The sequence below is a fragment of the Enhydra lutris genome, unplaced genomic scaffold, assembly GCF_002288905.1.
Source record: "Enhydra lutris kenyoni isolate GAN:26980312 unplaced genomic scaffold, ASM228890v2 scaffoldscaffold6, whole genome shotgun sequence".
Lineage (NCBI taxonomy): Eukaryota > Metazoa > Chordata > Mammalia > Carnivora > Mustelidae > Enhydra > Enhydra lutris.
The window spans coordinates 3,966,503-3,982,893 of NW_019154090.1; the positions used below are offsets into that span (position 1 = coordinate 3,966,503).

At 47.9% G+C, this 16,391-nt stretch overlaps 2 protein-coding genes across 4 annotated transcripts; both read left to right on the forward strand.

The window, feature by feature from the left end:
* Positions 1–958: 958 nt before the first annotated feature.
* Positions 959–9,014, forward strand: LOC111141751 (PRELI domain containing 3B). 3 transcript variants are annotated; one of them, XM_022494550.1, is made up of 6 exons: positions 959–1,114; positions 4,754–4,922; positions 6,133–6,222; positions 6,651–6,721; positions 6,836–6,938; positions 8,800–9,014. In XM_022494550.1, exons 1-6 carry the CDS (start codon positions 1,083–1,085, stop codon positions 8,917–8,919), a joined length of 585 nt encoding a protein of 194 aa, XP_022350258.1. In that variant the 5' UTR covers positions 959–1,082; the 3' UTR covers positions 8,920–9,014. The 3 variants fall into 3 exon arrangements, with proteins under 3 accessions (XP_022350258.1, XP_022350259.1, XP_022350257.1); XM_022494551.1 differs by lacking the exon at positions 6,133–6,222 and having other exon boundaries at positions 1,003–1,114; XM_022494549.1 differs by lacking the exon at positions 959–1,114 and having other exon boundaries at positions 4,281–4,922.
* Positions 9,015–11,354: 2,340 nt separating this feature from the next.
* On the forward strand, positions 11,355–14,729 carry LOC111141583 (ATP synthase, H+ transporting, mitochondrial F1 complex, epsilon subunit). Its single transcript, XM_022494248.1, has 3 exons — positions 11,355–11,484; positions 12,975–13,101; positions 14,578–14,729. Exons 1-2 carry the CDS (start codon positions 11,453–11,455, stop codon positions 13,096–13,098), a joined length of 156 nt encoding a protein of 51 aa, XP_022349956.1. The 5' UTR covers positions 11,355–11,452; the 3' UTR covers positions 13,099–13,101; positions 14,578–14,729.
* The last annotated feature ends 1,662 nt before the right edge of the window (positions 14,730–16,391 follow it).

Below are 16,391 nucleotides of genomic sequence, written 5' to 3' on the forward strand. Positions count from 1 at the left end.
CGTACATTCAAGTGGAAGTTAAACAAGTAAGAATCTCAGAGAGTGATGCCTGCTAAGAAAAAAATGCAGTGGAATGTTGTGATGGAAGATCTAGGGGTTGGAGGATGGCTAAGGAAGAGTGATGGGGGGAGCTCGCTCTCAGGGGTGACGTCTGAGATAAGACCCATCTACGAACTCAGGGCCATGTTTTCCCTTCTGTTCCAACTAGTACCCAAGCTTCCTAAATACACCCTTCATTCGGGCATGGGTCACACAGCCTGGTGTTAGTTTCTGTGTGTCTACGTCTTCCACCCACCCAGAGTCGTAATTGCTGGGAGATAAGAGGAATGAGCACAGAGCTGGTTGGCTGGTTGGTTGGATGACTTCGGGGTCCCCACAGTCCAGGCTGAGACAGGAGGAGGCTGGCTGGTTGGATGACTTGGCGACCCCCACCATCTCAACAGAGACAGGCGGTGGCTGGTTGGTTGATGACTTGGGGCTTCCACAGTCCGGGTAGAGACGGGCAGTGGCTGGTTGGTTGGTTCCTTGGATATATTTGGGGACCCACAGTCCATGTTCAGAGTTCTAGGAATGTTCTAAGAAGGCGCCATGAACATCTGCTCAACTACACAGCACAGTGCTGTCCGTGTAGGCGGGCCTACAGGCCTGGCAGCGCAAGGGAACTAGCACGCGAGCGAAGCATGGCCAGTACGCCCAGGAACCCTCTGGGCCCGACCCAACTCTGTGCAGAGGTCAGCGCTCCCGGCGCCGCCCGCGAGGGGGCGAACAGCCGGCCGCGTGCCGCGCCTGCGCAGCACAGCGCCCACGCCGGCGGCCCCGGGCGCTGCCCCGGAACTGCGCCGGCGCGTTGCGCCCGGCGCTAAGGGGCGGGGTTTCGTTGCGCCGCGCGCTAGGCTGGGGCAAAACCCGGGCCGGGATAGGGCGTGGGGCAGCGCGTCGGGACGTCCCTCGCGTCGGGCCCGACGGCGCGTGCGCGCTGCGCGGCCGACGGGGTGTCTGGGGGGGCGGGGCGGGGGCAAGTGTGGCTTTTCTGCCTTATTGTCCCTTAGCGCCGGCGGGACTCCGCGCAGGCTGCCGGCACCATGAAGATCTGGACTTCGGAGCACGTCTTTGAGTAAGTTTGGGGCGTGGGACGGGTCGGCGATGCGCACGGGCAGTTCGGGCCCGGAGTGGTGGTGAGGCCGGGGCGCCCCTCAGGAAGCTTCCAGGCGTCGGGCCCAGTGGCGGGGGGAGCTGGGCCTGAGTCCCACGGAGCCCGGGTGGGCGGGGACTCGAGGGCTGCGGCCCCCGCGGTGGAGAGAGCCCGGGACTTCCGGCCTCGCCGCCGCCGGGGCCGGGAGGGGGTCCGGACACGGGCACTGGCGCGCCGGCCCCGGGGAGGTCCCCGGGCTGGTGGGGGCCTCGCCCGGCACGAGGTCCTCGACTGCACCCGGGGTGTGACGGGCCCTTGGTGCCCCTCCCGGCCGTGCCGAGCCCGGTGGGACGGGGACCGGCGGATTCGAGCAGGAAGCGTGGGTGCTGTCGGGAGTCCGGCCGCCCCGCCGCCTCGGGGTGGAGCGTCGTCCCGGGGGAGCTCGGGCGACCGGGACGCGAAACTTTCCTGGCAGTTCGTGACCTGAGGAGCCGAGCCTTGTGGCAGTGGGAGTCCAAGGTCCAGCGCCGGCTCCCGCATACCGAGTGACCTTGGGCTGCCCGTCGTGGGAGACGCGGAAGGCGGTGGTGCGGGGGCCCGAGCAGGGCTTCGCGGCCACGCTCAGTGACACCTCTTGGTCGGAGGGGTTCTTAGTGACACAGTTGTCCTTACGGCTGGGTGTCGGTGACTGAGCCTCGTCCGGGTCCGTGATTCCGGATGCGAACGAACGCGCGTGTAAGCGGCTGTGTCTGGTCTAATCCTTGCGTGAAGGAGCCGCGAGTCCTCACAGTGGACGGACGGCCGCCCTCCCCACCGGCCCGTCCGCCCTCCTGTCGCTGATTCGCGGGGTCGCCCAACGCCCGAGCTCCGGGGTGATTGACGTTTGGGTCCGTTTCCGAGCCCTGCGCCCTGCTCGCCCATCTTGCCGCCGTTGCCACACCGTTCTGACTTCCGCAGCTTTACAGTGTGTTTTCGTTTCACCGTTTGATTATTTTAAACCGTGTTCCTGGGGGCAGTTTTAAAGGACGTTTTAAACCCTGCGTACTTAGTGACTCAGACTCGCGCAGGAGCCCGCGGGGCCCTGGGAAGCGTGGAGCGTTAAAGTCAGGGGGAAGATTCCTTTTCCCGTAGCGCTCACAGCCTCTGGGAGTTTGTCGTCTCCCCGGCGGTCTTTGTCTGGTCAGTCTTTCAGCGCTCGGGCCCACAGACGCTCCTCGCTGGCCCTCGCTGGCCCGGTCCGGATGTCAGCTTCAGAAGTTCTTTGAACTTTGCATCTCCTTCTTTTGTCTCCCCTAAGGCACTTTCCTCCTGCTCTCCCTCCAGCGTTCCCTCTTCCCCTTCAGCGTCCGTGTTCAGGGACATCTTGGTAGCGGCCTTCTTTGTCTTGAATGTCATCAGGGACTCTTAATCTTTTCGCCACAGACTCTCTGAGATCCCATGAAGGCTCTGGGATCCTTCTCTCGGAGACAGACATATTCAGACAAATGCTGCACGTGCCCTGGGAGCGGCAGCCCCGATCCCGATTGTCCCCCAGTTATCTGGGCTTTTCAGTCAGGATTTCAGCTGGTACATGCGTACTTGAGGCGCCCGGATCTTACCCTGGGCTCCAGCCTCTCTGAAACCTCAGATCCGAGTTTTCAGGTCTTACCAGACATCTCTGCTCACATGCCCTGTGGGCTCCTGAGACCCAGTCCTGGAATGGAAGTGACCATCTCCCCTCACAAATCTTACTGTTGCCAAGTGTTTCTTAAGGACACGGCTGTCTACAGTATCAACGTCCTCATTCTCTGTCTTACCCATACACGTTCGGCACGTCCTTCTGGGACTCCTTATAGTCGGCATCCAGGGAAAGCCATTCATTGGTTCCTTCAACAAGTAGGAATGCCCACTGTGTGCCCCCACTCTTCTTTGATCGGTTACATACCGGGAGGTCAATCAAGACGTTGTTGCTGCCTGGCTGGAGTTAAGTATACCTAAATGTCCGCCTCCCTCATCTTACAGGCGAAGATACTGGACAGGTGGGTAAGGTTCTGCCTGCCCTTTGGTGTCCTTCTGAGTATCTTCCGGTGAAGCGTTCAGATTAATTTGCTGGAAGACTCTTAACATGCGTCCTTTGTAACGTTTGAGCTAATTATGTTTCATAAAGCAGTCTTAGTTCAAGTTAACGCAACACCAGTGTTTCCAAGTTGGCTCAAAGTAGAGAAGGACTGTGTTACAAATAATACATACCCACCCCGAAGCCATGTGCAATTATTAATTTTTTAGAGGGGATGAGGGGAAGAGATATGCGCAGGGAAGCCAGCTAACTAGTGTATGACTGGACGGAGGCAGAGACAGGGTTCATCTGATTTTCATTTTAGATAGTTGCCTTGGTTACAGTCTGAGTGCTCGGCCTGTATCACTTCTGTCTGTGGGGAGTGTTCAGATTTACGGAGTAGCTCCCTTACGTACCTGCATTGATAGCTGAATAGGCTTGAGATTAAAAACTGAATGAGGTTCATTTATGTAATAGCGAAAATGAAAGCATTAAAAATAATGTCGCTGGTTGTCCACGGTTCTGGGAAATGAATGGTGTTGAGATTGTCCCTCTGTTGGCAAGAAGTAGTTGTTGGGCTTCGTTCTCTGAGAAGTTGAACAGGATTAATGGCCTACCTATTTTGCTTTTAGAAAAATAAGTAATGCTGTGTGGTTTATCGGTAAGTGTGGTTTGAAACATTCTCTCCAGATCTCTTTTCTCCTTTCAACGAAGACAAGAGCACAGATTGGGTGGCGTCAGACCACAGGCGGGCTCAGTCACCTCCAATACTCATTGTCCTTAATAAGGGGCTCTTTTGAAAGGGATGGCTTTTGTACCACCGTCTCATTCACACAAGTTGTGAAGTGAACAAATGTACATCACATGGGCTTTTTCAAGAAGATAATTTTAAGAGAGAATATGAGAAAAGAGTATATTAGAAGCGCCTTAAAAACACTTCATGGTATTGAGTGACCTTTTCAAAAGAAATCAGAATCACTCCTTTGGGGAGAGCAATGGATAAAGATTGACTGGAGGGGCCACTGTTATTTATTACCGTAATATAGAAAAATATATATTTTTAATTTACAGTATTTAAATCAATAATACTTTGGATCTTTTTGTAATCCCTAGAAGAATTTACGGTGTCTGTAAGTTCTTTTACTTTCGTTACATCTTTATAGCTTTATGGAATTGGGGCTGGACATAGTAATAACAATGTTTTTCTGCTTGTTTTCATAGAACATATTTTTTTAAAATGCATTTTTGTGAATTAGTGATTCTTAGAAACAAAATTTACATGTGAAAGTGAACGTGGGTAAATAGGAAAGATTGTTTAAGAAACTCTAATGCGTTATAGGCTATTTATATCTTTATAGACCTCAGTTGTACCATACAGCCTGTGTGCTGGGAAAATACTGAATTCTGTACATATTCAAAATGGAAATTGAGCTCCCCAAGTCATGTTTTAGTCAGTGTTTCAGAAAATAATTTGCCCTAGTTAAGTTAATCAAACTTCAGCTGTAAAGAATGATTGGGTGGGTCGTAAACCAGTTTCATTTCTGTGCGTATTTTCCAAATGCTTGGTTTTTGCTTCGTGTTGGCAGCCACCCGTGGGAAACCGTTACGACGGCCGCGATGCAGAAATACCCAAACCCTATGAACCCAAGCGTGGTTGGGGTTGATGTGCTGGACAGACACGTGGATCCCTCTGGAAAGCTGCATAGCCATAGACTTCTCAGCACAGAGTGGGGACTGCCTTCCATTGTGAAATCTGTAAGTGTGTCTTTACTCCTGTGGAAATGTGACTGCTGTAGAGAAGTTTTCTAAACCACATTATAATTTCAAATAGGTTGTGGGAGCCGATTCTGAATGTCATTTTTGCATCAGTTCAAATTGTATTATAATAAACTTGAGTTATGAGTGTATAATGAATTGGAAATATTATTACAGTCTTCACGAAGGCGCCTGATAAAACCTTCTGAGGGAAGCCAGCTAATGCCCTGTAATCTAAAAGGAGTTCTGCTCTGCTTCTCCTGCTTCTGCCGGCCACTCCAGACCAGTAGTAAGATCTGGAAGCCACGGGATGGTGGCGATGGTTAGCGGACAGTGGCTGCGGTCAGTGATGGGTCCTGACACTAAGTGAGGAGCGTGTTCACAGGCTCTGCTATGCCAAAGTTGTTCCAAGGTCTGAGACTCCTCCCTATACATTTAAAAACAGGAATTCTATTCCGTTACACGGGAGCAGGCTTTAATGAGCCAGTTAAAGCAGCGAGAAACTGGAGTGCCAGAGGATCACAGTGTGAAAGGACTCTGGTATGATAAGCAGACTCAGTTTTCTTTCTCCTTGGGGAGGGTACATCCTCTCAGAAAACTAAAGGACACATTTTTCAGCAGGAACGTCCTGATTCCTTCCTTTGCGCAAACCACTGTGTGAGACAGTGGGGACACCGAAGTGAGCAAGGTCGGGAGGTTGGCTGGGGTTCAGGCACAGGAGCGACGCTGGGTGGGATGCATTATTATCCCCCATCACGAGATGGCTGTTTGTCTGTCTGGAGAACGAGGCCACAGCACCCTGTCCCTCAAGACTGCTCTAGGAAAATATTGACATATTCTGGACCTCTCCTTTCTCCAGATGCCATGTTTACCCGAATATTCTGATTTCCACATTTCAGGCTCCGGGCTCCATTGTCACACCTTGGCAGTTTCAGGATACGCTTTATTCTGCACGCCTTCCCCCTGGGCTGGTCGCTAACTGCCTCTGGGAAGGGTTTTTGTATCTGGCAGTCTCGTCTCATTCGTGGTGTGTGAATTCCTGTTACCCTCAAATGGGCCTCCTTTCTGACCTTTGATTCCTCCTGCTTTTTTTACGAAACAGATTTTTTGGTTCAAGATAATAACACGTTTTTACCTTCATATAAGATATTGATACACTTGTTAAGAAATCCCTCTTCCTCTGATTACTAATTGTGAATGTTTTATTTAGCTCATTGGTGCTGCAAGAACTAAAACATACGTGCAAGAACATTCTGTAGTTGATCCTGTAGAGAAGACAATGGAACTTAAATCTACTAACGTAAGTGTGGGCTCCCTTTTGTTTTGATTTTAAACTAGAAGCTTAATTTTTTTTTCTCTTTTATAGTTGATGTACAGGTGAATATAGGCTCTTCAGCGTAGCTTAAGAAATCAGTGGTGATATGCTGTATTTTTCGTTCCAGCTCCTCCCTGGAGCAGTGAGGCCACTTCTTGTATCTAGGGGACAGCACCCAATAAAATGAATTTGGGATCGTGTGCATATTACTGCTGTCATGCTTTGGTTATATGTATTATTTTTATAATAAAAAGGAAGCAGTGAATAGTGAAATTTAAGTTCTGTATTTGCAGTGATATCAAAGTGGTTTGTTATTTGTGTATTTACCTAGCAAGATTTTTGGTTTGTGAATTAATTTGCAAATGCTTTTCCTTGTGGTTTCTAAAATGATTTATTTTGTTTTCATTTTGTAGATTTCATTTACAAATATGGTTTCAGTAGATGAGAGACTTATATACAAACCACATCCTCAGGACCCAGAAAAGTGAGTAAAAAATGTTTTGAAAACTTACAGGGTATTTTAGTTTTTTTTAAATCATACATTTCTTTAAAAAAATGAAAGGTCATTCCAAAATTGTGTGAATGGGTTCTGTTCCAGAACTGTTCTGACTCAAGAAGCCATAATCACCGTGAAAGGAGTCAGTCTCAGCAGTTACCTTGAAGGACTCATGGCAAGTACAATATCTTCAAACGCTAATAAAGTAAGTCACACTGCTCCCTGATGCTTCCTCCTGGGTTTCTTGTCTTAAAAGAGCTTAGTGCTGAACATGTGTGTCCTGGCAAACTGACTCTCGGCCGCGGTGCGCTGAGAACCCATCTAGGCTGTTTCTTGCACTGGCTTTGCAGTCCAGCACCCCGGGATTTGTGCGCAAGCCGTAACTCTTACCAGCCTTCCAACTTGGACAATTAAGTTAGCCTTTCTGTGCATCAGTTTCCCATCTGTGAAGTGGAGATCAGTTAGCCATCTTAGCGGTTGGGCTGGTATCTCTCCTGAAGAGTAAATGAGATAACATACGGAATGCATGTGCCCAGGGCCCAGCACGTCGGAAGTGCTTGGTGATATGTCATTGCCACTGCTTAAAACACCAGTTCTCAACCTTTTTCATTATCCTCTCTGCCCTGCAACCCTCAGTTTCGTTTTAGGCATTTTTTACTCTTAACAACCACCATGAAAAGTATATTTAACAGCATGAAAAGTTTTTAACACCATGGATAGATGGATGAAAGGATGAATATACTATGTCCATAAAGAGAGTGAGATTTTTCCACCTCTCCCCACCCCCAACTAATTTTGCCCCTTGGAGAATGCATGATTTAAAACCATTTAAGTTTAGAGAAAGAGATTCTTAACGCACTCTTATTATAACACATGTTTAATGTGATCAGTCATTCAGCAGCCAAAAGATACTTACAGATGCCAACTCTGTACCAGACAAAGTGCTATGCTAGACTAGGGATACAGCAGGGAACACTGCCCTCATGGTATTAAGAAGGCAACTTTTTTTTTTTTTTTTTTTTTTGAGATTTTATTTATTTGACAGAGAGAGATCACAAGTAGGCAGAGAGGCAGGCAGGAGAGAGAGAGAGGGAAGCAGGCTCTCTGCTAAACAGAGAGCCTGATGCAGGGCCCAATCCCAGGACCCTGAGATCATGACCTGAGCCGAGGGCAAGAGACTTAACCCACTGAGCCACCCAGGCAGCCCGTAAGAAGGCAGCATTAATTACATCATTAGAAAAAGAAAAGTAGGGGCTCCTGGATGGCTCGGTGGGTTAGGCGTCTGCCTCCCGCTCAGGTCTAGATCCCAGGGTCCTGGGATCAAGCCCTGCATTGGACTCCCTACTTGTTGGGAAGCCTGCTGCTTCTCCCTCTCCCTCTCCCTCTGCCTGCCATTCCCCCTGCTTGTGTGCTGTCTCTCTCTCTGTCAAATAATAAGTAAAATCTTTTTTTTTTTAAAAAGGAAAGGAAAAGTACACAGTAAAAGTATTTCTTGAGTGTTCTGTTGAGTGCCGAATGAGGGGCGTGTTGGTTGTTAGGGGTGTGCCAGGAAGCCTCTCCAGCAGAGGGGCTGCATGTGCAAAGGCCCTGAGAGCGGAAGCAGGAAATGCTTCTTATTTCCTCAAGGACTTGCATGAAGCACCAGGAGAGAGCAGTTGAAGAGGAAGTTAGGGACTGCATCTTCCAGGGCCTCATACAGGACTTTGCTTTAAAATAATGGACCAAAAAAAAAACCCCAAAACCAAAAAACTGGGTTTGACCTTTTGATCCCCCAAAAAGGGATCACTCTAATCAGAAATGAAATGGTCACGATCATTGAATTATAGATTATTTTGAGAACATCTTTTGCGTGCAAAATAAAAATGAGTTTATAGATCAATTTCCAGTTGCCCAAGGCATTTGATATTTGGTAAGTAATATTAAAGAAAGAACAAAGACAGAAACCATCCATTCTGGCGAGGTTTAGTTATACTTGTATATGCTCCTTGTTACTTCCTGGTGTGCTGTTTATTTGATATGTGCTTTGCTCTCACTTGGTAACAATACATGTGTTGGGTTTTTTTAAGGGCCGAGAAGCAATGGAATGGGTAATACATAAATTAAATGCTGAGATTGAAGAATTGACGGCTTCGGCGAGGGGGAGCATAAGGACACCGATGGCAGCAGCGGCGTTTGTGGAGAAATGAGGATGAAAATCAGTGCCCGACATCTGCCCCCCAGGTCTCTGCAAACTGGCCGTGTATTTATTTGTTATTTAAAAAATAAAACCGTATTTTAGATAGAGGGGTTTTTTTTATTTTGTTTTGTTTTGTTTTTGTTTGTTTTTAAATAAGCCGAAGAAAAGCTGTAGGACTTCTGATTAAAACAAAGAAGGTTCAGGGTCTCTAAATAAGCGGGATCGTCTGAGAGTAGTATTGTTGGAAATGACCAGCTGATTTTGAGGATTCCAGTATTTATGTGAAAATTTAACAATTTTTGAAAAGTACTTGGAAAATCATACTGCCGTATTAAATCTCCTGTAAGGTGGAATTAATTGTAAAGCTTTTCATGCATTGGAACTCTGCTTGGCTCTGGACCAACCCCAGAAAAAAGCAGAGCCACCTAAACACCTACAGCTACCCTGCTATGGTAAGCTGCAAGAGCTTGCATGAGGAAATGCTCTCTGAAAGGAGAAATTCTAGTTTGAGAAAGCATATTAATTTGTATAAAATAATTTGCCCTTCTATAAACCACCCTTAAGAACCACAGTGTTTTTTGTTTTGGTACTTAAATGACATTTTTGGAAATGAAAATTATCACTAAAATAATACAGGACTCCAGCAAACAAGCAAAAAGGGATTTTAGCCTGTTAAAAGAGTACTGTATTAATTTGCCAAAGTTTAGTAACTTAGGAGAGGTATTACCTTCCTTGGATTTGTACTTTATGACTTAGTATGCTATACCGTGGGCTGGTGATGTTCTCTGAAAAAATAAAGTCATTACCCAGATTTTGCAGCACTCTAAACTTAAACAGAAGAACAGCTGTTCACATCTTTTAGCATTTCACATTTGCCTAACTTATAAATTGCCATGTGTCAAAATCATGGCTCTGTAATTGCTAAAGCATGATATGTCAGGTTATTTGAATATAATTACTTTTTGAAGTAATTGTGACCACAAAACATCTTTTTTCACATGAAGAGCTGTACGTCATTTGAAATTACTCAAACGATGTCTTTCTGAAGCATAAATCCCAGGTACTTAGTGTTTTTAATAATACAGTGCAACTGCGGGGGATGGGGGCGGTGGGGAAGAAAAAAGGAATAATAATGAGAAGAAAAGCATTGACCTAAACCAACCACTATGTGAATTGCTTTGCAGCTTTTATTTGTGGGAAATCGATTTTGGATGCTAAGGGGCAGCTTCAGTCTGGAAAACAATCCAGTAAATGTATTTCATACTGTGTAGCAAGCAGTTATGGACCGGGAAAGACTATCTTTGATACTTGCAGTTGTTGCACACAGAGTATTTTTTGTTAAAAGGTGATTAGCTCTTTCCTTTATCTTACCGTGCTAATGTAATAAACTCATCAGGTTTCCTGTGAAGGAAACCAGTTAGTATATGTACATAAACCAGAGAAATGGTATAGCACACTAGTGTTTTTCTACTTAAAATGTTGTTTAGCTTAAGACTTCTTAGGACATGTGTAAAAGCAACTTCAATCCAATAAGGTTTTTGATTATTTTTTGTAACCGGAGATGGTTTTTACAAATGAAATAACATTTCAATTAAACAAAACATAGCGAAATATTGATCTTTGATTAAAAAGTTGCTTTGTATAATTTCTGTAAATTATACTTGTTCTGAAAAAGGTGTAATGCCCTAATGATAAAAAGATTTCTAAACAACTATTTATCCTGTTTGATTTTTTTTTTATCCTGCTCTAATAATAAAATTCTAGGAATTTTCATTTTCCAGTGTAGTGAAGTAGCTGATAGTTTGAAACCTCCGTAGCCGGCAAGCAGATGTCTTTGGGGGGGCTGAACAGGGACAGGGTCTCCAGGTTACACTCGGCCTGTGGGGTGTCTGACCCCACCCAGCATTAACGGTGGGAGTTAGGTGTCTAGTTTCTGAAAACTTCTTGTAACGAAGCGTTCCCTGCCCTCAGCTTCTGTGTACACACGCGCTCCTGCGCCCCCCGCCTCCGCCCGTGCCGCCCAGCCCAGGCCGTCGCACGTCGCGGGTGACCCTGGAGGCCCGCGCGCTGTCTGGGCCGGCTGTGCCGTTGCCCGCTGCCCCTCGGGGGTGGGGGCCAAGTGCTCCCCGCCGACGCCGGGGCGCGGCCATGACCTCGGGCTGCGGGAACAACCCTGCCCCGCGCGGCCCCCAGCTGCCCCCTCGCCCCGCCGCTTCGCCGGGGCTACTACGGAAGCCCGAGGGGCACACGCTCGGGGCAGCCGCGGAGCCAATCGGTGGGCGCGGCCGGCCGGCCCGCGCGGGGATTGGTACCCGAGGCCCCCGCCGCCCGCCCCCATTGGCTCCCGGCGTCGGGGCGATTCCGCGGCGGGGCAGCAGGGGCTGCTCGGGAGAGCGGGCGGGGCAAGAGGCGGCGAGATTGGCAGGTCCGGAGTCCCGCCTCTTCCGGTTCCCAGGCCTGACCTTCCTGCCGCTGGGCCGTACGCCGAGCCGACATTGAGGCGTCCTCGTGATTCGACCCCACGCCCCCACCCTCGCGACATCATGGTGGCCTACTGGCGACAGGCTGGACTCAGGTAGACCCCCTCCTCGGGGCTGTGGGGAGCCCGCGGCGCGGCCCGGGGTCGGAGGTCACGCCGCGCGCGGCGGGGGTCGGGGTCCGGGGAGCGAGGACCCAAGATGGCGGCGCACGGCCGGGTGGGGGCGGGGGCGCCTCGAGAGCGCGGCGCGTGGGCGGTGGGCCCAGCACATGCGGTGCCCCCACCCCCGGCTCCGACGGGGCGCCAGAGCCCGGGGGCTGAGCCCTGCACGCGTGACCCCGGCCCGGGCCTGCGTGACCCACACACACGCGTTGTTACTGCACACAGTCTCGGTGCACGGCACAGAGGGCAGTGGGGACCCTCGGAAGCTCACGCGTGGAACCCGTTTGAAGACACGATCTCCAGGGACGGGGGAGCCGTGGACGCCGCCCTCACACCTGGTGGCTTCGTGCAGCTCCTGGGCCATGCGCCTCGCCCTGGGGCGCTCCCCGCGTGACTTGACTAGAGTCGCCCCTTCGTGGGGTCAAGCACAGTTTTGTCCGGGTGGAAGGTGGACGGTCCGGTAACAGGGACCATTTCCTAAGCACCTACTCGGACAGGTGTGGCGGCCCTGCTCGACCGTCCTGCCAGCCGTCGGTGGGGCAGCATCAGCACCCGGTTTCATCCTCTTGTGTCTGCAGGTGCATGAAGTAGTGGAAAAGCTCGAGCAGCCTTGAAGGTCAGCCCAATTAGTCAGCACCCCGGGAGGCATTGGAACGCCTGCCTCTGGCCCAAAAAAACAAATCTGAAACATGAGAAAATAGACAGTAGTACTTCCCACCCGCTTCCTGTTTTCAAAAAGTGTAAAAAGTGAGCTGACATTTTTTGGAAAATAAGATGTTGGTGGGGAGTCCATCTACCAAACAGGAAGCAGGCTGTTAGATATTTTATTAGAATTGAGGATGTTCTGTAAGGACTTTTTGGTTTTATTTAGAAACCTTGGTTGGGAAGTGTCTTCAATAGCAGACTTGGGAAACAAAGTCCAGGTTTTTCAAGAAAACCTTTAAATAATCAGAACTGTTGAATTCAAAGTAGTTCTTTCTTAATTGTATATATTTTACCTTGTAAGAATAGCATAAGGAAAAAATTTTAAGTAGAGAAATTGTAATATTTTTATTATTACTGTACTTACGGCCTCTCATAACAACATTTGGTCTTTTTCTTGTGCTGTGAGATTTTTAAGAATCACTAAGAATCTTTTATTTTAAATTAACATATATGAAAGAGAGAAGATGGTATAAAGAAGAAAAACCAAAGATGACCCATTCTAATACGTGCTAAAACTTTGGTACATTTTTTTTCTGGCCTTTTTCTCTCTGTAGATTGCTTCTGGCATTTGTCATTTTTAAATCCAATTCCACGATAATGTACAATCAAACCAAAATTTAAAATATGGAAAAAGAAAAAAACAAAACAAAACCAGTAACAACGACCAGCCTGGCTGGATCATTGATAATTAATTTTATATCATCTTCATTTCCTCCCAGCTACATCCGGTACTCCCAGATCTGTGCAAAAGCAGTGAGAGATGCACTGAAGGCCGAGTTCAAAGCAAATGCTGAGAAGACTTCTGGCAGCACCGTAAAAATTGTGAAACTGAAAAAAGAGTAATCTGTAAGTTACTGATTTGTTAGAAGCTTGCACCTTAAGTTCTTAGAGCACTTTCAAAACGAAGCAGTTCTGGTTTTGAATTCTGTCCATTTTTTGGTCAATCAGTACATTCAGATGTTAGTGGGTAATGGCTTAAAGCATACAGGTGATAGGAGTCCTGAGGCATCAGAAAGGAATCTCGTTTCAGGCCCTGACAAGCAGAAGTTATTGGCACATTGATTTTCAGCTCATTTAGCAGTGCTAAGGGGGAAAGCCATCTTACTTTAATTAAACCAGTTTCATTTGTCTGCACAACATCAAATAATTCGGAGGATAAACTCCCCACTTTCTGTCATTGCTGTCGGAGTTCCATAACGGTTCAGGGGCATGACAAATTGCAGTTCTTTGCATCTTCATTTCCCCCACATCTGCTAATGTCCTCACAAATGACTACTTCCTGAGCGTGAGGGCTATAAGCATAGGCAAGGGTCCTGCAATTTTATGAAGCAGGAACATGTGCAAGACCCTGCAGGGACAACTGTTTCTGCTAAATTTATGGTTCTTTCCCAGGGCTTGGTTCATTTTACTTCTCCAGAGATGTGAGCCATGTAGAGTTATGTCCAGTGCAATAAAAGACTCTTGTACAGTAGATCAGTTCAGACTCCGTGCTCCCAACTACTAAAGTGATTTGATCTCTGAGCCTCTTTCTTGACATTGTTATTTCAAAGAGAAACAAGGCAAATAACTAGAGAGGTGTTTTCCAGATTTCACTTTCTTGTTTTGTTTAAAAAAAAAAAAAAAAAAAAAGGGCATCTGACCTGCAGAGACAAGGAAATGTGAGCAGCATGGATCCTTCAGCACCTCGTGGTTATAGGCAGGTTTACTCATTGGAGCTGTCTCCCCTAAGCACTTTTCGTTTCCATTTTGAATTAGTAAATATTTTATTATGAGTCTGAAGATGCGGTGTTTTGAATGTCTCCCTTTTTCTAGAGGTGCTCTGTCTCAGCTCATCATTCTAAGTAATGAGACCTGGTTTTACGTTGGGTGGTTTGGTTTTAACACTGAGCTGGCTGAGAAAATCACGGAGCCCCTGCAGCGGAGCCAAGCCAAACTCCACATCGAGCTCCTTCAACCTTGTGATGTCCTTGGGGTCAGGATGTAGTATCCCACTCCAGTAAACAACACAAAACCGCTCTCCCCCTGTCCTGCAGGGGATGCTCCCGCCCCTGGAGCACGGGACTTTCAGTGTTTTCAAAAAGCAGACTAGTTTCTTTATTGCCCAGAGAGTACTTGGTGCGACTTAGAAGTTCCTGTTCAGCTAAGGCCGGGCACGTGAACCAGCAGTTTTTACAGCCAAGAGTCAAGGGTCAAACATGAGCCATGTGAAGTGAGGCCAGAGTTAGATTACACAGTTAGTGCAGGGGAGTCATTGCCATGTTCATGTTGGATTTTTAAGAAAACACAAAGGACTAGCAATTGTTGCATTTTCTTTCCTCCTAGACCCTGGGTAAAGCTTGAAATGCTACATTTTCCAAGGTGAAGATGCGTGGGTCCAGGTTACGACAGATTGAAAACGATCTCCCTGCATGGAAAAAAATCCTTGTTTTGTTCTAGATTGACAATGCCAATAAATTAAAATATGGTTCACTCTTGCTGTTGGTTTTTGTTTTCCTTTGGACTTTTTCTTCACGGGAGCTATCTGCACCTGCTGGATTTAGGACCTTAGGAACTGCCTTTGCTTAAGGTTGGGGGAAGCAGGTTTAATATCTGGTGAGCAGAGGGAAACAGAAAAGATGTTTTAAATGTGTCAGGATAGAAAGTTCTCTTTTTCATATCATTTGACAAAATTAGCGTCTCGTTGAGGCTCTCACTGTCCCTTATCTTCAACTTGCAGAAGTGGCGGGTGGCTTGGTACCCGCGGCCTGGCTCTCCCGCGCAGCTGGCTTAGCCATTTGCCTAAATGACAATAATTACCAAAAGCATAGATTAGAAGAAAAAAATAGTAGATTGCGGTCTTCATTTTTTATTATACGTTTAAAACCTGTGGAGAACTACTAATGTGTTTCAGCAAGAAATGTGCTTCATTGTTTTGTAAATGAATCTCTGTCCTGAGAGCACTCCCCGTGGGAGGTGGGAGACAGGCCGAGCCGCCCAGTACCTTGCTTCTGGAGCTGACAGCCCCGCTGAAGTCCCGTCTTTAAGACTTTTGCCTGCACGTCTCGGGCATGAGGATGGCAGCTGCCCCATGGTGTTTGCACAGAGACTCTCTTCCTTAAATGCTCAGGCGTGAAGACTTGTTGCAAGTGTCTTGTTTTTATCTTCCTTTGAAACTTGGAAGCACTCCGCTGAGTAAGACACCCACTGCAGAGTTAGCTGCTGGATCTGAGCTGTTCCGGAGAACGGAGAAATAAATTTGAACGGGAAATTTTGAGACACGGTTCAGCTCCATACCAGCACCAGTTCTCCCCTTGGTACTTGGGCCAACAATAAGCTTGGGGGCCCAAGCAGTGCCGTGCTGAGGAGGTGCCCGAGAGAATGTCTTTGTTCTCAGCCTCCTGCAGGCGATTTCCTGCCCTGGGACACTTGACCTGGAGGTTTTATTTAATTCTTGGCCCAGGACAGGCAAGGAGGAGCTCCTGGATGGAGTCTGAGAGCCAGACCACGGGGCAATAGCCACTTGAGGGCTGCCCCCCCAGGAGCTCTTGGCCTGGGCCAGTCTGCTGTTCTAAAATCAGGGCACCTCAGCCGTCGGCACCGCGGTCCCCATGATCAAGGTACTAGGAAGGATCTTTCATTACAAGGATAGGAATCAGTGACTCTCAAGGCTGTCAGGCCTTTTTCATAGACGAACAAAGCTGATGGGCAAAGGGCTGAAATTCTTTGCAGCTGGGTAACTAGAGAGAAGTCATCGACAGCAGATAGGGTAATTAAGGTGAGACTTAGGGCCACGGCTGGTGATGGGGAAAGGGGTACAGCAACTAGATAAAAGGCAAGTTCACTGCCCAGCAGAGATTGAGCCTCTCTCTCTGCTTAAAAGTCCTGAACTGATACTGGGAGAAAGTAAACTTCCCAGTAACAAGGCCTTCTGGTCCCCTGGCAAGACTACTGTGTCCAGACGACCAGGGGACCCTGACCAGACCCGGCTATGGGTATTACACTAACTAGTTGAGTGATTTTTGAGGGATCATTAATCTCTGCTCGTGCAGGGTCCTTGTGTGTGAAATGAAGGAAGTGGACAAGCTCTGAGATTCTGATCCCGTGTCTCTGTCACTAAGACCAGTATCGCCATGGCAACCATACCGCTAAAGGAATAG

Excerpts from the sequence above, each read along its gene's own strand:
- LOC111141751 (XM_022494549.1), top strand. The coding sequence starts at position 4,677 with ATGATTGGGTGGGTCGTAAACCAGTTTCATTTCTGTGCGTATTTTCCA. Across the intron at positions 4,923-6,132 it reads TGCCTTCCATTGTGAAATCT|CTCATTGGTGCTGCAAGAAC; the intron begins GTAAGTGTGTCT and ends TGTTTTATTTAG. Across the intron at positions 6,939-8,799 it reads TATCTTCAAACGCTAATAAA|GGCCGAGAAGCAATGGAATG; the intron begins GTAAGTCACACT and ends GGTTTTTTTAAG.
- LOC111141583 (XM_022494248.1), top strand. The coding sequence starts at position 11,453 with ATGGTGGCCTACTGGCGACAGGCTGGACTCAG. Across the intron at positions 11,485-12,974 it reads TGGCGACAGGCTGGACTCAG|CTACATCCGGTACTCCCAGA; the intron begins GTAGACCCCCTC and ends ATTTCCTCCCAG.